Genomic DNA, 23,471 nt, shown 5'->3' on the forward strand with positions numbered 1-23,471 from the left:
AATGTGTGGACTCACAGGGAGAAGAATGAAGTGTGGTTGTCATCCTCCAATGTTCACTCCACCCGTTTGCCTCACTGTGTTGTGATGCAGTGCAGACTCACTGTACACAACACTGCACTGTGCAAACAGGAAATCTCCCCACATTCATACAAGCCCGGGCAGGAATACGAGAGTCATGCATTGGGTTGCAAATGAGCAAGGGAAAATACAACTAAATGTAAGCTCAGCTCTCCAATAAAGTATCCATAAGAAGGCTAACTGAAATGACAAAGTGTGGCAATAAATTTGGAGATTTTATCTTTTGTGAGTTTTAGTGACTGGTTAAGATGCATTCCAGGGCTTTGACAAGATAAGTTGTTTTAGTTGCTGTATTTTACTTCTAGAAGTTAAACACGTGCTCCTCTTTGTTAAACACAATAATGAATTAATACACTATTAAAAATGGAGACACATAAAATACAATGAGTGGTCATTACAAAATATAAAAGTGTAGCTACATCAGATTAGATTACATCACAAAAGAAGAATGCAAACATTTGGTGTTGTCAGTGTCCAAGAAAGTTGATGCAGTTTTGCAGATTTGAAACAAAATATTGTGGCTCAGTCAAGTGGAGCTGTTTCAATGCTCAAATAAAAATCCATCAGCCTCCAGATAAAAATGCAATAAGGTTTGGTGTCTATATGAAACTACACAACGCAAAAATCAAGTATGCATAAACATAGCTTGCAAATTTTAAAAATGTATGTTTCTTCTCTGATCCTCAAGCACACACAAAACACTCAACCTCAAATAACGTAATGCATGTTCACACTTCAATGTTTTTTTTAGACATGAACATGAAATGGCCTCAAAATCTCAGGAGTTTTTGCGATGCTTATCTAATGACAGAAAAGATCACATGACTCATAATTGAGGGGCGGATTCAACATTTTGGATTTGCAAGACATATTTCACAAATAAACAAAGTAAGGGAGAATATTGTTGAGTAACGCAGGAAATGCCGCGTGAATCACAGCCATTTCCTTGCATGTTGCTTCAGGAGCAACATCACAACGGGAATTCAATTTGCTTGGTGTAGTACGCCCTCTACTGGACAGGTCCCGAGATTGACATGGATTCTACAATCTACAAAATACTCCACAGACAACAATTTATGTGGCACATGAACAAGAACTAATACGCCATCTAACCCGCATCACTAACTTCAACCGAGCTATCTGTGCATTTGACAAAATTTAGTGCAGCTCTGCTTACCTTCTTGCATCGATGTTGTGTTTCTCTCCCTCTGTGTCAATAGTACAAATGAATGGCACTTGCGTGAACCAGATAAAAGGTTTACGTGGTTGTTTAATTTCACACTTGAAGAGCACATTTTCCATGATATATCCTCTTTAGATTATATCTGCAACAATATAATGAATTTCATGAATTGCAAAAACTGTTGGATCTATTTCGGAATTTACAAACAAAAAAGATTTTTTTTGTTACATGTTGCAATTCAACCACATTTAACCACCTTTTGCAGTCAAGCCACATTAATTCAAACGCAAAAAAACAAAACAAAACAGAAATTCACGACAAATCATGACTTTTGCGGTTAAGCAATGATTCAAATCAGCCGTTTTCTCTGACGTGTCCATGGTGACAAACAATGAAGTGATTGTCATCAGCAGCAAACAGTCTCAGTCTGGCAAATGCTCAAAGATGCTCAAGCGGTGAGAAGATTGATCCAATAATTAATTCTACAATTTAAGATGATTGAACGTGAATTATTTAAATTGATAGGAAGAAAATGTTCAACAGTGAAATTGGGAAAATGTTGCCACACACATGCTCGACGAAAACTGTAAGGGTCATTTTATCACCCCTGCCAAGTGTGAAAGTGCAATTTGCATTGTTTTGTTAAATTCCTTTCAATAAGATGAGGACTACACCTTACAGTCAACTTTCATCGGGACCAAATGCTGCTGTGAGAAAACACATCCAGCAGGTGGTGCTGTATCGTGTTTTGTCATTTAAATAGGTCACATAGGTCAAGTTATCAACTCTCCCATTCATCCATTTCGCTCGTGCTAATTGTGTACAGATTTTAATATGATGTATATGATTTTTGTGGTCATTACCAGTCCGCTGAGGGATGCCATGGCTATGACGTGGCCCGACATAAAACCAACGTAGCATGCATGTCTTCGGGTATAAGGGATCAAACTGGACTATGTCCGAGATTTTGGTCAGGTCTGAACGTAGGTACCTGTCCATAGATCAAATTTTTTCAAGTTTCTGCCACACCCACTTTTGGGTCGAGGACTTCTGTTAAAACTTCCACAGCCCCCAATCCACAAATTTGCAAAAAACAAAAATGTAGCACTTTTCTGGGGAACTGATTTTCAGCCATTTTGACAGGTCTGCCTTACAGACACTACAACAAACATCATCATATAAAAATTGCCCATATGAGTCATCAGTGCTACAGCAATTCAGGCAAAAAACAAACAAACAAACAAACAAAAAAACATAGTCCTTGTCAAAGGCTATCTCATCGTAGTCCCATATCTTTTACAATCATTATATAGTATGCTTCAAATACTCCACGGTGGCCGTGCAGTCACTCCATGTATCGTGCGCGCTCAAGATCCAGTCTAGACAATGCGCACGTGTTGTTGGGGTTCCAAATGAGTGGCACGCTCAGAAGGAGGAGGGTGCCTGTGGGTGCTTTGTGGTTTTTATGAAGTCCCGTCATTCCAGTGTGTGGCCCATTCCTTTTTATGAACACCGGATTTCTCTGTCTGGAACTGCGGCCGCTCCTGGCGAGGGATCTTCACCGCGTGGTACTGAGGCAGTTTTTCTTTGTGGTGGGCCCGTTGGAAGAAACCACACTGGATGGGGGAAGGAAAGTAGTAATACACACAATTAGCATATTCAATTAGTGTTGGGTTTCCGTGCCATTTTGAAAGCTCCATTCTGAACTAGTGAAAACTGGGGACGGGGAAAAAAATAGCAGAGAAGCGACGACTGTGGCGTACTTTGTAAATCCGTGTTGTTATTCCACGCACTAACACACCGCCAACGTGCTCTTAGGAAACACCTTAAGCACCTGTTGATTATGTCACCAACACAACAACATGTGTACTAATTCACTTGTGCAAGTATGACAAGCCAAGCAAGTGTGTGACAAGTGCAGACAATCCAAAGCAACACACAGCACAGCAAGCGTTTTAAAACGCCGGCGGGCGTGACGTAACATCAACCGCGTGGCGGCCATCTTTACCGCTTGGAGGGAGGGAGAAGGAGGGGAGAAAGCAAGCCCGACTGAAATGTGTTCTCATTCCAGTTCCGAGGCCTGCTTCTCCACCTCCGAGGGCTGGACGCCCAAATGGGCGCGGTAGTACTCCGTGTCATAGTGTTGGCGCCTCTTGTTGCGCTTGAAGAAGCCACACTGGGTTTTGAAAAGGGAGAGGGTGAAAGAGAGTAAGGAAGATTTTCAGCAGTGAAAAGGACAAAATAGCCACCGAGCAGCCAAAATGTTTTTGTAAGACTGCTAAAATCATCTGATGATGTTTGCCGCCTTCGGCACCCTTTAGTTGCAAAATTCATAAACTGGAATGAAACGACAGATTTGAGTAGTTGTACGGGAGATAGGTGATGATGTCATTACCATCCACAGTAAGCAGACCAGCAGGGTCAGAAGAAAGATGCCAGCCAGGATGGCGATGAGGATGATCCACCAGGGGATTGAGTACTGGTCCACTAGACCGGGCTCGGGATAGATCATCACTGGAACCTGCGAAACATGAGAAGCATCCAAAGTGAACAGAGTTGATATTATGGAAAGCTGATATTCTGTGGGGTGATGGATTCATAGATTAAATTGGGCATTGCATTAAAAGTTGGCATTTGTTCAGTCATTCCTAAATAGAATATTTAATTTCACTCATTCATACCTGTGCTTCAGCATCCCTGAGGAGCAGATGTTTGATGGTGGACTTGACGGTGATTTCTGCTCTGACCAGCAACTCCAGAGCACTGACAGTTTGGAACTCCTGAACAACACATGGCAGGTGTTGTGTGAAGAAACAGAAATTGAGTGTCCGCACAAACTGTACCTCAATGAAAGTGCTGTTCCACAGCCTTCCGTGAATCCTGAGCACCGCCTGCCCGGAGAAGCTGTGGAGGGGGCACTGCAAGAGCACGCAACGCGCTGACCCCAGGAGACAATCCTGTCACACCAAAACAACAATCCATCATCGTAAAAGAAAACTACTGGCTTTAGCATGTGATGATTGCATTATTTCTTCTCCTCTTACCAACTTGAGTGACTTGCGCCTCTCGGAAGCAGCCACAGCCGGAGCGCTTCGTTTCACGCTGCCACCGGTCGTTTCCTGGCCTTCGAGATCCGGGTGGGAGCGACGAGTTCGTCCGACCTTGTGACAACCGTCACGAGCATGAGATCTTGACATTTTTTACCATTCCTTCAAATCTCCCCATTGAAATGAATTTGAATGGCAATATTGTACTCCAGATGTGGTTCATTCTACATGCATGATGAATTTATGGACCTCCTGTCCTATTATGCTCACCGTTTGATTGACAGGCTGCCCAGATGCGGGGGCATCTAGACTTAAAGGGTTGATCGCCCCCGCAGGAGTGCATTGGGATCCATCAAAGTTCAGACTGGCCGGGTACAGGAGCCACTTGCCATTGTCCAGTTCATATGGCCACATGATGTTGAGGAAGGCGGAGCCAAATGTTTGCAGCGCTTGACCGGGATTGGCCACCTGGGGAGGGGCGGGGGGATATTTAATCCCCAGATTGAAGCATAAAAATGAACTCATTTATAAAGTTGGGGCTCCTCACCACAAACTCAAAGTCCACGGGGCTGCCAATATCCTCCAGACTGCTCATGGCGCTTTCGCCCCTAACAGCACCGCTGAAGAACAGCTGATGAGGACGAGCCAGCCTGCAGCAACACACAATCGCATCAGTAGCAAGCTTGCAATTATTTGCATTCATTCAGGAATACCAGTCTGACATTTATATTAGCTTCATAAAATAGGGTGTACCTAATATCATGAGTGTTACTTACCCACTGACAGATAGAGGGAGCTCTATTACAACTTTCGCCATCGCTGTGATTGGTACGAGGTCAGGCTGCTCACTGATGCTGTTGATCAAGAATGGATGTGAATAATAAAATCGTTATCAGATATAGTATTATATGTTGCCATTTTGAAAATGGACAGAGAAAAGATACTTGCGTCGTCAGTTGGAGGTCAGCGGTCAACTCTGTCGTTTCAATGGTGATGTTGGCCGTGCTCAAGTTGATGATGAATTTTAACTTAAAATTAAAACAAATAAAATAAACAGATGTATTCTTATTAGCCCATATTATTAAAATAAATGTAATTAAAATAATTATACAAAAAAGATTTAATGCTATTTTACATTTTTTAATTCTATTGTCGATATAACAAAATATTCATTCCAACTGACTAAGCTCACCTTTGTGTTTCTTTTCACGGGGTTCCCTAGGTCACATTCTACATCTGAGCCATTTTGATTGGCTTGACACCTCATCTAGAAGTGAGTCATAAAATTCCACAAAAACATCAACATAGTGCATCACATGGAACTTTTTTTTTTTTTTAATGAACACCTAAAGCACCTGAGCGGGCACCCTGGAGCCGGCGTAGGAGAGCATTCTCGGGAGAGAGACGAGCAGCTGAGCGGCGTGGGCGTCATCGCCGTCCTCCTCGGGGCGAAGCGGGTCCGAGGGCATGTTGGTGACAGTGATCTCCAACGCCACTACGCGCTGGTCGGACAAGGAGAAAACCTGCACATCGTTCTCGTCCCTGAGACGCACAATCAAGATGAAGATTAACAGCTATGTAGACTGAACCAAGATGGCTGCAGACTGGCAAGGCCCATTCATACTGTTGCTAGGCAACAGCCAACAACATTCACAACACTCTGAGTTCATGTTTTATATCCACACACTAACCTTGGCAGGGGGGTGAACAGGTCAGAGGTGAGAGGCCGCGTTCCAAAGCGGTAGCTCAGCTGTAGGTTGCTCTGGCAGATTTTGTCTGGGCCGCATCCCTCACGCAGGAAGTTCACCTTCAATGAAAGAAGAAGATATGCTAATGAGTACAGTAGATATTAGAGACGCACATTAATTAGAAGACTGGACGTTTTCCAAGAGTGACTTTAAATTTCTTGCGGAGAGTAGTAGTAGTAACCCTGAGTGACCTCCGAGTGCAGCGTGTTGGAGGGCGACACGTTGAGCACAGGAGGCAATCTTTCCAGCCGCTTAGCTCCCGAGTGTCTGCGCGGGGGCACAGGTTTAATGTTGTGGGTGATGGCCAATGAAATGGGTCGAAGTTTGTCCCGGATGTTCTCCTGCGTGGAAAGAGCATACAAAATATAGAAATATGAGCCATTAGGAGACTGATTGATATTTTGCACATATGCGATGTTGTGCCAACCAGCATCCCGGTCCTCAAGTAAGTTTTACTGACATGGAGTTGGAAGGTAGCGGTGGCACACGCTGGGTGTTTCTGCCGATGAAGCTCCACCTCCTCGATCTGCGTGTACTCGGACTCCAGGGAACTGCGGCCCAGGAAAGTGACGCGGTGCGGCAGGCCCAGCTTCCTGCGCTCCGCGTCGGCTTCAAAACGCACCATCAGGGCTTGAAAGTGGCAAGAAATCAAAATGTCAACAAGCACAGAGGTTGAGTAGCATTTTTAATTGTTACTAGAATAAATAACGTGCGCTAATTAGCCACCCTAGCCACCAATTAGCCATTCAACACCAAACTGAACGTTATGGCAGACTCACTTATATGTGGTGAGTAGTGCACTGGGTGAGCCGCGTAGACAAAGCAAGCTTTGACCTCGATGCTACAATGAAAAAGCAGAGGGGAGAGTAAACAGATGAGGAACATAAAAGGAGATCAATTTACAGGATCGTGTGGATCTGCTCTTACCAAACTCCATCTCGGCCTTTACAGTTATGCTGTGTCAGATCGATGTATTCCGGGTCAATGGATATTTCCCGAATTACATGGATGACTGGGCGAGACCTTTATGGACAAAAAAAAAACAATGGAGTGTCAAAAGAAGACACACCGATCGGATCTGCTTTTATATGGATACCTGAAGAGAACCACTGAATTATTGAGTGAGCCAATGGCGAGGTCTGGATAGTAGTTCTCATCCACGTCCAAGCCGCCTGAGATGGAGTATCCGAAACGCCTCACGTCAAAGTCTTGGCCATCCAGCACCTAAATAGTCACAGGGAATAAACTTGATCTCTTCCTGTCATCTACATTTTTTCCACATCTTAAAAAAAAAAAATCACCTGAGCAGGTTTGGTTTCAATTCCTGCATCCGAGCCTCGGTAGATGAACACCTTGCCGTCCCCGTCAAACGGAGCACCAACGGCGATGTCTGCACCAGGGTTACAATTGTCACGGATTTTGACCATATTTACTTTGGATTTCAGTTTGACATTTTTTTAGTTTTAAATAGGTTTCGGGGTATGTTTATTAGTTTTATTAGATTCATTTTTTGTTACAGTTTAGTTTATTATTAAATTATCTGGATCAGGTTCTTCAACTGAAATGTTATTCTTCTGCAGTAACATGACAGTTTTATCCTGTGGTTTAAATTCTCAAGTTACTCCATCTGTCTTATACATGTTATCTAAAAATACAATAAAGTCAATTCTACATTAGACTTTGGATGGATTTTTGTATGTTTGACTCTCACCTCCGTATCCGTCCTGGTCCAAATCACCTACGTTGCTGACCGTCATGCCAAACATGGAGTCGTATGTCCCGTTGAGACGGATGGGCCGGGCCTGATCGTCCCAGTGTCCAAAAGGGTTTAGGTACACGTAGACGGCACCACCGATCTCAGCTTTACGGTCAAAGAAATTGGGTGCTCCCACGATCAGGTCAGTCCAACTAAGAATAGGAACAATTATAAAAAGACATTATGATTTTGTATCTAGCAGCTCGTCTCCATCAAGTACTTTGGTTTAGTTCCATATTTCAGGGAGGACAGAAGACAAAGTCTCTCCTCACCCATCATTGTTGAGATCAGTGGTTGCCACTGAGTAGCCGAAAGAAGACGCGAGTTCCTCTCCCCAGAAAATATGCTCGGGCACCAAGCGGTAAACGTTGTCCTTGCGTAGCAACACCACGGCCCCCGTGTGATTAGCCCGCGGTGCACCTGCCACAAAGGTCAACTCCCCGAGGCTCATTATTCCCATGGCCGAGTCCACGGAGAAGCCTGGCGGAGGAGGCGGAAGGGGGTAGTTAGGCTCAAGATTTAGTAGTATTGACCGTGGTGGGTGGTTGGGGGGCTTCTCTGTGCTCATCTTCTGACTAATGAAATGTATGCCTAAAGTGACTATTGATTTTGTGTCTAACTCCTGATGGGGCCAGCTAGTGCTTGTCGGTCTGCGGGTATGTGGGGTGATCTATTGAGCTTCAGCTCATGTCTCACGAGGTCTGCATCGCTTAATTTTAGTTGAAGCATGTAAACATTGTGACTAGACATGAATCAGATTTATAGCCCAAAGCGGGGATTCCTAAACTGTGGTGAGCACTCTCCAGGGTGTGTGGGACATTAATTGTGTAATAATTACACAGCTGTAAATGGGTCTATTTGACTTTTGTGTGGGTGCAACGACTTTGGGGGATGGGACCCAACGACAATACAATAAAAGCACAATTACTAGGTTTTACCAAAATAAACAAGCCAATGGGCTTTGTTTTGAAAGGGGGTGCATCAACATTCATTGTGCACTGAGTCTCCCCAATAAAATAGGATTTGGATATTTTCGAATGATTTAATTTGGTTTGACTTGATGCACTCACATCTTTAAAATCCAAACCAACTTTCAGATTCAATTTTTTCGATGAATGTTTTGTGTTTTGTGGTAGGGTTAGCCCCAAGTATTTCATTGTTTGTTCACTGTGTGTGTGTTGTGTGATTGTGTGAGTGTGTGTGTGTATAAAGGATAGAAGCGTGATTGTGGCAGGTGGCAAGTGTGGTGCGTTTAAATCCAAATAATAAAAAACAAATCATAACAAACTATTTAAACAGAAGCAAACCACATGCATTTGTTACAACATGCTGGGTGGGGAGGTTGTGAGTGACAAAAGGTGGGATGCTCCGTCTGACACTAAATTTTCAAAAATGGAGGCGACAAAGCTGAGACAAACAGCAAGCAGCACCAGGACGACAGGCGAGGAATGTCTGTAAGTGTAAAACATAATGGGAGTGTCGCAGGAGCTACTTTTGCCACACATGGTGTTTTTTAACTCACGTCAGTTACAAGGTCAACAATAAAACTGGAGTGGGAAACGCAAAACAAATGCTTGTGAGGTAATTATGTGTCCTCAGCAAGACTCTGCATACTTCTATATCCTTCAATATCCTATTCCAGTTTTGCTCCGTCAGCTAAGATTTGTATAGATGTTTGCGTATATATTACATTATGTTACTTATATACTGTAATTATATCCTGGCAGTTTTTTTTTAATTAAATTACAATTATTTTTAACTCATTATTTTAAGACTGGACAACTTAGAAACACACTACATACTAGTCATAATAAGAAAAATACATAAATAAAGTTTTTAAATAAATAAATAGATAAATTAAAAAATGATACATTTACATACAGTTTCCTACCAAATTCTCATAAGCACAGGCTTTTTTCGTCAGACATGCGGGTGTGTCATTTCATCTCGTTAGAATCAATGGGATCATGTGAGTTATTTAAAAAAATGAAGGCTAAAATGTCACATGGGAATTAGTGTTGTCAAGGAGACGGCTAAATAAGGAGTGGGGCAAAAGGGTCAGCGGGACTGGAGGGTATGTGATTTAGGAGATTTACGGGAGATCCACGCAGTCAGTGAGATGTAAGAACACCGCAATCCAACGTTAACCATGAAAACGTCCTGTGAAGTCGACGACGGGTCACTAAGCTTCAACGGGACACTTGCTTAAAAATACCTAAAAAGAAGGTAATGTTCTTAAAAAATACTAACCCTGGTTAGTAAGCACACTCCCAAAAAAAACACCCAAACTGTATGCTAGTTAGACATTTTTGGAAAACTGAGAAGAATGGGGGCAAGCTAACTAACACCAAGATACCCCGGAAAAGCCTCGATTTGTACATTACATGCAGACTTGAGATGACAAAGACTTACAGACACAGGAGACAAACTCAATGTTGCTCCAAGAGACAACCACCCACTGATAGTGTGGGAGTCCACTGGCTTGACTTCGGTGGGGTTCAGATACCCCATAGTGATGGTGTAATGGTTGTCCGTCTCTACGTGTAACCTTGCCGTGTAACTGATAAACCATCCAAGGTGCTCTTTTACCAAACATCTGCCATGGACTAACTATGACAGGATAAATGGAATCGAAATCAAAGGATTGACTGTCATGTTTAGGGTGGTTGTCTCTTAACAGTAAAGGGGACAAAGTCCAACACATATCGAAATCCAGACACCATTAGCAAGAAAGGATTAACAACAGGAAGAAGAAAATGGGGTTTAGGGCTACTTCTAGATCAGGAAAAGCCAATCCGGTCCAAAGAACAACACATCACGCCTACAAACCTAAGTAGCTATTATGGGCTACATCCTCAAAGGCTGTGGGCTTCGTGGAGGGCTCCAGAGTTTTGTACAGCGGTTCGTCCTTAACTGGGTTAGCCAAGAACAAGAGCCCTATGGCCCCAGAGAGGAGAGGAAAGGAGGTAGAGGGACCAGCGCAGGGAGGGTGACAGGGTGGTGAAATGTGAGGGAGGTAAGGCGGGTAGAATGAAAAAGAAAGGGGGAGAGGAGGGTGCAGGTGAGATAAGCTGTGACTGATTGGTGCTGTGTTTCGGTGGGTGGGTGGGCGGCAGCCGTTTTCCCTGCAGAAAAATCCCGGCTCTCTGGTGGAGCGACGGCCCTCCGGGTTCAGAGTGTACCCCAAAGTCTCATGGCTGACATCAGATCATTTGAAGCCAAATATAACTTCCAGTCCAGAAAAAAACTCTGGACACCAAATCCCAGCCGGGAATGAGTTGAAAATCTTCAGGGTTTTGGCCATAAATAACCTTCCAGGAATAGATGGAGTCATTGCTCAGTTGTGGCCTGGGGCTATATCGTAGAGTGGTGGGGTACAGTCTGAGCCCTGGTCGCCATCTTCCACCAGACCCTCGCTTCCTCAGGGAGGGCGAACCCTACCCAGGTAACTGTGGTAGGGCACAGGGATGAGCCGGGCATTACGCTCTTTCTGATCCGCCACCTCGTAGGGTCCGTCATCATAGACACCAAGGTCGAGCAGCGTCTGGTTTAACAGCTGCATGCGCACTTCACCTGAAATGCAAACGTGTGAGGCCAAAACATGAAAACAGGTATACGCTCCCAAAACACTGGCGGAAACCATCTGGACGGCTACACCGGAGAAAGACGTTTGGGTTGATCGGATTCTGGAGTGAGATTCAAACAAGATGAGATCGTCAATTAACTGTGAAGCAATTCATTTACAGTTGGTATTAGTAGATAGCAAAAGAATCCAGGCACATATGGAAAAGACTTCAGACGCTTATCCCAAGTTCAGAAATGTTCCTTCCCTGCGTAAAGTCAATGTGTTTAAATGTTTCCTTGTGGGTTAGCTGAGATTTACACCGAGGAGTACAACTCTTACATTGCGGCTTTTCAATCCATACAGGCCACCGTACCTTTCCAGTGGTATGTCCCGGGGGCCCCAAACAATATGAAGTTGTTGTCTGGAGTGAAACTGACGGAAAGACCTTGTTGGCAGAAGCCAAACTGCTCGTGACCCTGCGGTCGGCCCTCACAGAACTTCCACTCTCCTCCATCCAGGTCGTCTCGCTTTGTCAGGTCTTCACTCAGAACGTAGCAGCGTCCGATAGGAGATCGCGTCTCGGTGGGTTGGTGCACGCGCTGCCTGAGCTCGTACAGGTGAGCGCAGGTCTGGGGAGAGGTAATAGGGTAGCCAAACATTGTGCAGCTGTAGAAGTAGAAGATGTTTTTTAACCAAGAGTTCCTGACTTACCACCACCTTGCCTCCAATGCCTTGGCTCTTGACAGTAACTCCCAGCCATTGGTTGTCCTTGTTCTCCTTGTTTAGACTCACTGAAGGAGAAGAACGCAAACCAGGATGAGAAATAAGTCTAGGATTTGGTCCTAGCGGCAAGGTGCTACATGTGATTCAAACCAGATCAGGGTCAAATTTTTATTCCATATTTCAAAAACATGCAACTTTGGTTCTTGGCTCTTTGGTGACTTTAATGCTATTCAAACGTGTCTACTGAAAAGAGAATAAAAACTTACCTGTACCATCAATATCAACCCTCTCACAGTCATATTCCTCGGGTGTGATAGGACACTTGAACAGGGCTCCAGGTCGACTGCCGCGCAACAAACCGTGGCCTGCAGCCTGTGGCGCCCCAACTAAGATCCTGAGACAACACAATTGTAAGGATTAATATGATGGATGAATCGATCCTCATGTTGGAAAATGAATTCATCGACAAATGATGGTCAGCTTGCACATCAATCATTAGAGCCATCACAACGAGTTAATGTATGTGATATCAGGAGCTTTGCATAATTATTCAAGGTAGTATTAACTGTGATATTTTGGTCTGCGGTTGATTTCCTGTATTTAAATAGTACAATCACAAACAAGAATCATGACGTCAGATAGTGTAGCCCGATCAAGTAGTGGTACGTGTATTAGACAATAAACATTGCTTTTCATTATCTCGACTGTGGGACAGCTCTATGTCGTTTGCACAAACTTGCTTTGACTCTCAACCTTCACCCATCATGGAACGCCTTTATTCTCACTAAGATGGGTGATGATATTTGTTGGGGGGCAGAGTCGCTGCCCTCTGCCTTATTAGGAGCGCAGATTCTTAGGCTATTTTAAAAACTGAATGTTGGGCCGCATTCCAGCCAACACTGTCAAGCATGGCGGATGCATGGAAGCAAGTCGTCAAGACACAGAAGGGGAAGGGGGGGAAGTAATGAGGGAAAGTTCAAATAGGAAAAGTAAAAATAGTTAGCCTTAAGGACCAGCTTTTGTTTCCATCTTCGCCACGCTAGTATGACTAAATCACTCTCTTTGGTCAGAGTTTCGAAAATAATACAAATGTTAATTCACAATCCATTTTAATCTGATAATTCACAAGCTATCTACGCACTTTGTTAATATGCTTGCATATGTTTTTCGGTAAGTGCTGCTGTTTTGGTTAGCAATAGGCTTACAATGTGTTAAGTCTTCAATGTCCATGTGTTATCAGTCATGTAAAATAAATGTTCAAATGATTGCAGCATATGAATCACCATTCTGGACTCCTAATTTGATGCACTGCAGCCTTTTGAACACCTTTATTCTCCATTGTTCAGCGATGAGTCAGAAAGTCTCTCCGTCATTTTCAACTGCCAGATCATCTTTCAGCCAACCCACATGACATGTACAACTAAGCTTTGTGGGGTTTGAATGTGTGTGTGCCTGTGCACACACATGCATGTGTGTGTATTGGTGGTGTAATGTGAATATAATTACCCGCACACAAAAACACACACACATTGTTGGCATAAGTGCGAGCTTGGGTTTTGTTTGGAAAAAAAAAAAACGCATGAACTGTCTCATGAAACTGTATAGAAGGGTTGAATCCTCACTGATTTTGCCTGAAGGTTATTTTTCATACACAAACTAACGACAAGTCAATGATATAGAATAGTAGAATCATAGGTACCAAGTGAACAGCTGTTATGGTTTACTATCATTTATCAGAATGTAAGATAAACAATGGAGCACTGATAACAAGACCTGCCACCCAAATTAAATTGGTGTTAAACCGACAAAGACCAGACGATCGCCAAGGATTTGGCTCAAGCAAGCTGTCAAGGCAAAGGGTTTACTTCATAAAATATAAACAGTAACAAACACACTTCTGGCTGAAAATAACAAACACAGCAGAACTTTACGCTTCAAACATTGACCCTAACCCTCATCCACCCTAAGCACCATGTGACCCTTCATTTTCTCCAGCCCCCATCCACTTGCATAAGCTCATTCAATTTATTCACATCCATAAATGTGCTACTTCTCCTGATTTTCATATTTTGTTTTGGACGATCACATGCTAACTGTCGATATTCTTCTGAATTCTATTGTACAAACTAGACTACTAATATTTTGGATCTTTCCAGTGAGTGAGTTGTACCAGCAAGTAGATTCTGATGGATAGACTGACTTCTTGCGATATATCTGTGAATGCTTGTGACGGATGAGCAGATGGATGGACAGAAGGCCATTTAGCAATATACCAATGAATTGCTTCTACCAGACAGACAGACGGACATATGGACAGATGGATGGCGTTAGAGTTGTTTTGAATGGACAGACAGACATCATGTTACACCAGTCAGTCGCTTCTGATGGCTGGATAGACGTCTCTCATTCTTTCTGTTATGTATCCGTCACTTCTTTCCAATGGATGGACGGCTGGACAAATTTGAGGGTAAAACGTTCTGTCATCATGGTGATACGCTTACTTTTAATGTCCCAGGATTGATCATTTGACAGCCGTTCATAATTGTGGAACATTAGTTGCACCTTCAACATTTCCATTAGGATTTTAGATTGATGAACCCCCAAGTCTACTCTCACGCTTAACATGTGTTCGGTGGACAGGAGGCAGTGGAAGGCAGCTCTGCAGGATCGGCAGGGGGGTGATGGCCTCCCTTTATTGTCCCGAGGCAAGACTGTGACCTCTGATCTGGATATACAAATATATACTTGCAAAGTCAAACATGAGCAGCAATGCAGAGCTTACTATGTACCCCAATTTGTATTTACACAGCCAAAGTCTACATACACCAACTATGTTAACCAGGACTCAATACCCGAACCGCTGTCTGTTCAAACATTTATTTTCGGGGAACTCTACGGGAAGCAACAGCTGAGAATGAGATGCTGTGAATCATAATGTGTGCCACAAAAACAGAAGGCATGGATAATGCACAATAAAAGGGGAAAAGAGAACGACAGAGACAGCTGGTAGTCCATGCAAAAACCCCTTTGGGACACTATGGTTCACAACCGGGAAAGATGATTCAATGCAATGATTTGCTTCAGTTAAAAAAAGAAAAAAAAAACAAATCCCTTCAGAAAGTGTGTCTCAAATGCCCTCCAGTCAATCACACGGCACATAAATATAGACAGACTCACAGAGTGGCAACTGAACACACACTAAGGTCAGGAAAGTGAACTACTACACCATCAGTTGCTATGGCGGATACCAGTGAAAACAAAAATTACAGACCACCATGAAACAGCCGCAAAGTATAAGATGCACAAGTCTATTTTTCAGCATCATAAAATCCAATTCGCAATGGTCGATATATCGCATCATAGCGATCCCTAAATCCACCTGGGGTGGTGAAATTAGATTCACCGTCTCTATATTGCGAACAGATGCTAAAAACCAGGTCTGTTTTGGGACCATTTACAATGGCAGCACCATGTGCAATTTATTTTTCGACAGCGCTCAAATCCATCAGATTTTTCTTCACTTGACTCAATTTACTAAAGATGTGCCGTGCTGAACTCGGTTGCGTTTAGGTATTATATGACACAAATGAGCCAATCCTCGTGTCGCATACATCCTTAACAAGCCACTCATCTCACCAGTTGGCCTTCTATTGATCAACATGTCAATGATCATTTTCAGGAAATAGATGAGGTAATGATTGGCCCTAAGGAATACATTCACATCTGTTCTATAATCTTCAATGTCATTCTTCTCCTTATCAATCAATTTATCCATCCATTTCGATATTTATCTACTGAGACTTTAAAGTACACTTGTAGGCACTTCTTGGACATATGTCGCAAAAAAAAAAAAAAAAAAATTCACACTCATACCCAATTCAGTCTTTAAAGAAACTAGCATGAACTATTGAACTATTGAAGACGTGCTAACCACTAGCATCACCAAACTAACACAAACGTTTCATTTAATATTGAATGCTTTTATGTTAACACAATTATTGCATTTAACTAGTTGGTATTTTTTAGTGATGATAATTATTGACAGTATGCAAAAGGAATATTTATTACTTGGAATGCAAGAAAAAGCTGTCAAATAAAATGGTTTAATTTCCTGCCTTTTATTTGACAGCTACTGTAAAGAGATGCTATCACCTGATTGATTCAACCGCAGGCTTGCACACACACACACACACACACGTGCACATTTAATCAAAAGATGAGGCCGGTCATGGCTTATTCATCCCCGCGGCTCCTGTTTGTGTTAGACCCTCCCCCACATTAGGGGAATGTGACCACCAGGGTCAACCTCTTCCTTTCTCCTCAAACAACCTTGATGACACTTGAATAATCAAACACCAAAAACAAACGATGGCACCGCCGATTATCTAAAAAGGATGCCATGTTTTCCTGCTCTCAATCCAACTGAAGTTGTGTTTTTCTTGCTGACTCGGCACTTTGTCCCGCGCTCTCACTCCGCTAATATTCCTGAAAGCTTTCGGGCCTGGCATCAACGCTTCCCGCCGAGCTTTTGTATGGGTCATGGCAGGCTGACGGAGTGCTAAATGGACAGACAGTGAAGAGTATTCAATGAGAGTTCTATAAATTATTTCTCCTTGTAGGTAAGCAGTGGGAAAAAGAAAGGACTTAGATGCACTGCCAAGGCTTTCACATGAATGGGTCGCAGTACAAGAGTTACTGTAGACAGATCATGAATTAAATTTGGGGATGGGAGGGGGCAAAAGCGGGGGAGGCTGTTTTTAACCCAAGATGGAGGGCGAAGGGGTGGCGGGAGAAGGAGGGGAGTGTTTTATTGTGCTTTTGTGATGCAAATTGACAAGTCCATTCTGTGTGTGATGGAATGGTGCAGGGACATAGTGACATACATTTAAAGAGGTGTCAAACTCATTCTTGTCACATGCTGTATTGTGCTTATGGGTTCCATAACTGACTGTTATGACTGGGAAAGGATATGCATATATAATTTCCGAACCAGTTAGTTTAAAGTTTAAGTCCCTCCATGGCCATGCAACACTCATATCGAGGCTCAGCTCCCTTCCCGGATTTTTCACTGTGTCACTTTTCGCCAACAATTTACAACCGACACGATGGATCACAGCGTACTAATATGTTGCAGTGAGATTGTCGAGTGGCGGAAATGGCTTTCTTGAATACAAAAGCTCACTCTCAAGGGCTCAGAGGATGAAGATGAAGCACAATAGATGTCTTTGAAGGCCACACAGACAAAACAGCATAGATGATTTGTGAGCTGTGGAAAAACACTGCATCGCGTGCGCTTCATTTTCAACAAAACACAGAGGCCGGAAAAAGGATCTAACACTTTCATTGGATTGGGTCCATTATATAACTGATGCAGTGGCAGTGAGCCAAACACATCTATGGAGAAAGCTACATGTTGTATATCATGCTGCAATGGCTCTACACAGACGGACAAATGGCAGTAAAACATGAGTACATGAGTGCTTCATATAGACTGTAAGTGCTTGATTGTATCAAATTAAAGTAGCACATACGAAATGTGCCCACCCACTGGATGGTGATCAATTAGTTCATGATCTTTTGTTTTAATATGTGAAATGTTGTCAATATTCCTTTTATTTTGAATGAGCTTTTTATTGTCGCCATTGTTTTCTGTCTTGGAATATTTTTAAATGCTTTAATTTGTTAATATATTCATTTATATTTTAAAGTATGTATTATTTTAAACCTAAATCTTTGTGTAAAATGATTTGTATTTATTTTCATTTAATTTATTTATTATAAAGATTATATTTATGTTACATTTATCTTGAAATGCAAAATTTCTATCTTTATTTCTATGTTGAAATTGCAATCTTTTTTTTTTGCCTTTTTTGCTTCATCTTTATTTCAACTTTTTAGTAACATTATTATTTCATTATTATTTTATTTATTTTGTATTACCTTTTATTAGTATTTATTTTATTATTTATATTGCATTTATGAGTTGAACACACACACAAGCCATTATGTCACAATCAATGTTTTCACTTTTTGGCTAAAACGTGGTTTGGTTATTTACAACAGAGTTTTCGGGTAAAAAAAAAATTTTAAGCAGCCATCAACAACCAAGCAACACCAATCCAATTTGAGACTCCCACGTGGTAGTGCGGAAAGTCGGACAAAGTACAACGACAAATTTGCTATTCAGATAGACAGCTGGGAGTTTGAATACAGGGAGTTTCCTGTCTTGGCCATGTGCTAAACTATTAGTGGAAGCACTTGTCATCTCAGTATAAATAGCAGATCCACACATAACTCCCACTCAAATGCCTCCGTCGTCTGTCTGACAGCAGTGGCAACAGCAGATTGTCAAGCTGCTTGGAGATGCCAGCAGACCTCCACCAAGGCCAAGTCAAAGAAGCCAGTACTGTGACGCGGAACAAAGACATTACAGTAATTCGTTGCAGCAACCGCCAGAAGCCGGGCATCAGAGTGGGCTTCTGCCGATGGCAATCTTTCACAAAGCTGCTTTGATTTTTACAAACCATCTTTGTGCTTTCAACAAATGACTGCACGGAAACTCAAATTACCTTATTTACACTCAACACAGAGGTAGTGGAAGTGCCTTAGTCAGTGCTGCTGTTTTGGTTAGCGATTACTGTATTTCAGGGCAGTATGTACAGGGTGTCTCGAAAGTCGCTCCAAGCTTCTTTTTTGCTGTTAAGTTTTAGGCATCATTCATGAACCAATCAGCATAAAATGCTTAGACTTAACGGTTTTTGTATATACCGTAGTTTTGCAGGAATGTTTTTGATGAAATATGGTGCGGCAAATAAATGATTGATTGGTGTTCTGTTGAGGATGGTTAGTGTTACAGTCTGCTTGTGTCGGGGTAATTGGGTGCTGGGAACTTTGGTGAAAGAAAAAACTGACTTTTCAATACTCATTACTGACGCCTACAGGACAGGAGTGCAACAGCACATGGCAAGATTTTTCAAGTGTCAAGACGGGAATGTTTTGGGTCGTATTGGATCACGTGAAGTGTCTGGAACTTCAAAGCCGTTATCTTCATATCACAATCAGTGCAGTGCAATGTGACCTCAAGCAAGAGTCATACACAAAGCTCGGCCAAATTCAAAGACCAGATGAGTCAGTGTCTGATTACAACACTTTGGGGCAAGATGTCTCATCACGGAGCTTTTGAGAACGTGTCATTTGAACTGCCTAATGGAAATGTATTATTCATACAAGAGAATCGGTTTCCCTATATTTGTTTGGTGAATAATAAAGTATGCTCTCAGGATAAAGTCTATTAAGTTGCTCCTGAGGTTGTGATACTGATATCTTCATTTCAGGGAATTGGACCCGTAATGCAACACATACCTTTGATATATTTATTGTTACTGTAAAAAAATCAAAAGCCTATTTAAAAATGCTAAACTTGTTAATTGTTTATTAATATTTATAGTATCCATGTTAACAGAATTACATCCATTCAATTGTAGACCTAATATTGTGGCCATTAAAAGTAAACACATGCAGTCAGGTGTATTTTGCTAAATATATCGAGTCGTCCATACATAGCGATGGAGTGATGTTACGAGCGGCCATGTTACACACCATCCAAGCCATCACTTCTTTGACTCTCTTCAGGTTCTTCCACAGCGCAGCAATGTGACACTTTTGGCTCGAGTCACTTTTTAAAATAAGATGGAGCCATGCTGCTGCGCAATAAATATACACTATTAGATTCTTCACGGTGGCTTTATGTCTGATGTCACAGAGTTGGTCTAAGCAGGCGACAGCATGACTGCAGTGCAGCTAAAGCGGGCAGTTGATGCTTGGAGGAATACTTGCATTAGCAGGGGGGTGTCTCTCTCTCTCTCTCTCTCTCTCTCTCTCTCTCTCTCTCTCTCTCTCTCTCTCTCTCTCTATATATATATATATATATATATATATATATATATATATATAGCTAATTGTTTTGTTTTTTTGCAGCTTCAATATGTTTATGCTAACGTTAACTTCCTTTTATATTTGTGAGAGTGTTTATGCAAGTTGAAGCAAAATTAAGAAGGGTACATTAATGAGCACAGTGAGGATCGGCATGTTTCAAATCAATACAGAGCTTAATACTAATCATTCTTTTATAATTGTATCTCTGCACAAAGGCCAGATGTCCCACTCACTTGGTGTTTTGGCAACGCTTCTAAAGTAATGTTCTAATGAAAAGAAAAAAAAAGAGTGCAGGATTAAATTGTACACGTAGCAGTAGCTGAGTCAAGACCTGATTTTACAGAAAGTATACGTCAACCTCGGGTGCGGGAACACTGATGACAATCAATAAACCTTGAAGACGTGTTTAATGAAACAATCTCCAACGTCTGCTGATTCATCACATATGCTCCTATTCGCCCTTGACTTCCCGTTCAGTCTATTAGTTGAATGCACAGAGCACATTCAACTGCTGTGCCCAAATGAATTATGACTGTCCTGACAATAGACAAAGATAATAACATTCAAACATTCCAACACCAACAAAAAAAAGTGGTAAGACATTAGCGAATTTTAACTGGGAATGGTATGAAATATAATTTTTGAAAATTTGTTTACTATGGTATAAGGAGCTGAGTACACAGTTGAGTAGAAGATGGTTCATATATAAAAAAAAATAATAATAATAACTCATGTCACTTGTCATGTAACATGGGGGTAGAGATGGTGCAAATGGTAGAATATGGATTGTTCACAGGAATAAATTGGCAGAGCTGAAATTCCAAATTTGTCCAAAAGATAGCGCCAGACCAAAACGTGAGACCAAAAGAGGAGCCAATAAGCTAATCATGGTAAAATAGAAATAAAAGAGTAGCACGGTGTCAGAGTGTGAGTCATGCATGGAAGCACAAATGTGATTTTTATTTTTGATTTCTTTGCTTGGCTAAAAATGTATACTGTAACCGCTTTAAGCAATATTATTTGTCAATTCGATCAAGAGACCCGTCACTATGAGAATAGTGGCGTGACATAAATTGTTTAGAAAAGTAGGTCAAGGGTTTGGATTTTTATTTCAGAGTGAATTGAAGCGTAACTTTAAAAAGTTATTTTCATGTAGGAGAAAGAGAAGAAAAGGGGAAGTGAAAGGTTTTGCCACTAGCTGTGCATTTGGTGGAAAGTACTGCGTGGTCAGGGCGCAAACAGCTGCTGAAGGCCACAGATAACCAAGCGTGGGGAAACTGGCCAGTTCCCTCTATAGGCGTGAGAGGTTTTGTGTAGATCGGAAAGTTATTTAACTATTTGAAAGGCTCAGGCCCGCTTCCCCTTTTTGACGGGCCGCGTAAAAAGTAACTCGGAGCAAATTAGAGAATTAAATAACTTTCGTAAATATTTAACGGAAGAGTGGATTTCGTTAAAAGTGAATTCGGTTGAGAATTTACTTCCTTTAAATAACATAACGACAACGATTAAAATAAATCATTGGAGTTGGTGGAGGATAAAAGTATTTCAACTGTCCGTCGGGCGCGGCCCAGTTCCCCTTTTTGTCGGGCCGCGTCAAAAGTTAAATGGGACACGATCAAAAAATAGACTTGCCTTCCAAATTAATTATTGGGCAAATCTAAATAGAGCACGACATTTTTATTCGGTTTAAGAAAGTCGCTATTCTTTTTGAAGCAATTAAGTGGGGTGAAGAACTCCGACGGTCAAGTGCTAGATCTACGTATAGGAAGTTAGAATTAATCATATAAAGTGCATTAATTTTCTTCTTAAATGCTATTATTGTCACACTTTTATTAATTCGATTCTCTTTCGAATGAAAAAGTTGGTCGGCTCGCTGCATGAACGACCAAGTGGAACGGACCCATATCAACATTTACTTCGGCAAAAACTAGTGCTTGGGTGCGCTATACAAACGAATCCCTGAGGTCTTAACAAAGACATCTAAAAAATATCCGTAACAAAATAAGAACTTCAAACACTAGCGGGGAGCCATCAATACGATGCGGTCACTTCGAAGTCTTGCCTCGAATTGAGTTACTCGGCTCGAGCTTCGGGTGACTTGAGAGGGATTGGCGTCGTACAGAAATTAGATTGATTCCGGTGGAATTAATTTAACTCGGGTGGTTAGATTACGGACGAATCTCCGGACCCGGCTAAAACAAACCCGTTACCGGGAAGCCGGGGGCACCTTAATGCAAGAGGTGCGTTTGACACACTCAAATCTCAAGGAACCACTGTAGGCTGATGTGCTGTATTAATAATACTTCTTTGCCTTGACTGTATCTAAGCATGTAAAGTACTTATTTGATTTATGTATGTGATAAGTGGTAAAAGGGAGGCGGTAAAAGCTAGTGCTGGAACAGGTGCACACCACACAGAAGTTGTAAACTCACCAGCTCTGAGGTTCTGGGGTGAGCTGCTGATGTAGAGCAAGAGAGAAACCAAAAAAGGTCCCGCGGTCTCCCAGTTTGTGCAGCGTGTGAGTAGTATCCAGGTTGAAAGCCCCCACGTGGTTGAGGAGCATCAACAGAGCCCACAGGAAACCCATCCTGGTTCCAAGGTGTACACCCAGAGCTCCTCCTGCCATGCTGAAGCTTTGAGGAGAACTAGAAGAATGTCCGAGGAGGAATTCCTGCTCCTGCGGCGGGAAATCCTCTTGTTGCGGCTTTTTGGTGCAGTCGTGTGAAAGTGGGGGAGCAGGCTGGGCTCAATGTGCTCCCGTCGGCTACCAGAGTGCAAGTGTGCAGTATGCGCCTCCTCCCCTCTCCTGCTCCTCTGTGCACCCGAGGGAGACGAGGGAGGACAAGTGCCTTGAATAGCCCCGCTCACTTCTCCCCCCCTCCATCCTTACACACACACACACATGCACACACACACACATGCACACACACGCTCTCAGCTGACAGCAACACTCAAAGGACTGCTGCCAAAATACCAGGCAAGGTTGTCAAGGTACTTGGAGGCTATTGAATAGAGACAGAGTGGGTGAAGAAAAAATAAATAAAAATAAAAATACACCAGACGGTTTTATTTATCTGCTGGGTTCACACGGTCCTTATCGAAATGCTTGAAAAATTTCCAATAATTATATTTTTAAGCATACTTCCTTGCTAGTTAATGGCTTAGAATGACTTAATTTGTCCCATGACCATGATCAATGAAATGCGTGAAAAACTACCTGATTAAATAAACCCCTAAGAAATTAAACTGTAATTTGGTGGGCATTGTGTTGCACCCTCAGACATGGATTTACTGTATACTGTACTGTATAGGATGCAATAATTTTAGTAATTATTTGGAGATACATGCCAGTGAGCATTGTAACATTATCTGTCTACAAGTGTTGCTTCTCCATTTGTGTTCTAATATCTATTGCTTAACAGTTTATAAAACCACA

General features: G+C 42.2%; 1 protein-coding gene across 4 annotated transcripts; it reads right to left on the reverse strand.

Moving 5' to 3' along the window:
- Positions 1 to 1,330: 1,330 nt before the first annotated feature.
- itga7 (integrin, alpha 7) lies at positions 1,331 to 22,858 on the reverse strand. Of its 4 annotated transcripts, none has more exons than XM_088390227.1 (26): positions 22,468 to 22,858; positions 12,367 to 12,494; positions 12,089 to 12,168; positions 11,751 to 12,006; positions 11,254 to 11,385; positions 10,642 to 10,749; positions 8,085 to 8,292; positions 7,768 to 7,964; positions 7,358 to 7,446; positions 7,153 to 7,280; positions 6,984 to 7,079; positions 6,836 to 6,897; positions 6,517 to 6,686; positions 6,248 to 6,397; positions 6,000 to 6,115; positions 5,664 to 5,850; positions 5,501 to 5,575; positions 5,257 to 5,336; positions 5,085 to 5,162; positions 4,856 to 4,958; positions 4,579 to 4,776; positions 4,306 to 4,422; positions 4,105 to 4,218; positions 3,943 to 4,041; positions 3,657 to 3,782; positions 1,331 to 2,877 (listed from the first exon to the last, which is right to left on the reverse strand). In XM_088390227.1, the coding sequence occupies exons 1-26, from the start codon at positions 22,659 to 22,661 to the stop codon at positions 2,725 to 2,727; spliced, it is 3,444 nt and encodes a 1,147-aa protein (XP_088246353.1). In that variant the 5' UTR covers positions 22,662 to 22,858; the 3' UTR covers positions 1,331 to 2,724. The 4 variants fall into 4 exon arrangements, 3 of the variants coding, with proteins under 3 accessions (XP_088246353.1, XP_088246352.1, XP_088246351.1); XR_015861370.1 differs by lacking the exon at positions 10,642 to 10,749 and adding an exon at positions 3,270 to 3,437 and having other exon boundaries at positions 2,732 to 2,877; XM_088390226.1 differs by lacking the exon at positions 11,254 to 11,385.
- Positions 22,859 to 23,471: the final 613 nt, after the last annotated feature.

The sequence above is a fragment of the Syngnathus floridae genome, chromosome 11 (genome assembly GCF_059516105.1).
Source record: "Syngnathus floridae isolate MCC-2025c chromosome 11, RoL_Sflo_1.0, whole genome shotgun sequence".
Lineage (NCBI taxonomy): Eukaryota > Metazoa > Chordata > Actinopteri > Syngnathiformes > Syngnathidae > Syngnathus > Syngnathus floridae.

Bases quoted from the DNA above. Each gene is read 5' to 3' on its own strand.
- itga7 (XM_088390227.1), bottom strand. From the start codon at position 22,661: ATGGCAGGAGGAGCTCTGGGTGTACACCTTGGAACCAGGATGGGTTTC. The intron at 6,116-6,247 runs GTCACTCAGGGT...CTTTCATTGAAG, and splicing joins CCAACACGCTGCACTCGGAG to GTGAACTTCCTGCGTGAGGG. The intron at 4,423-4,578 runs GTGAGCATAATA...GGTTGTCACAAG, and splicing joins GGCAGCCTGTCAATCAAACG to GTCGGACGAACTCGTCGCTC.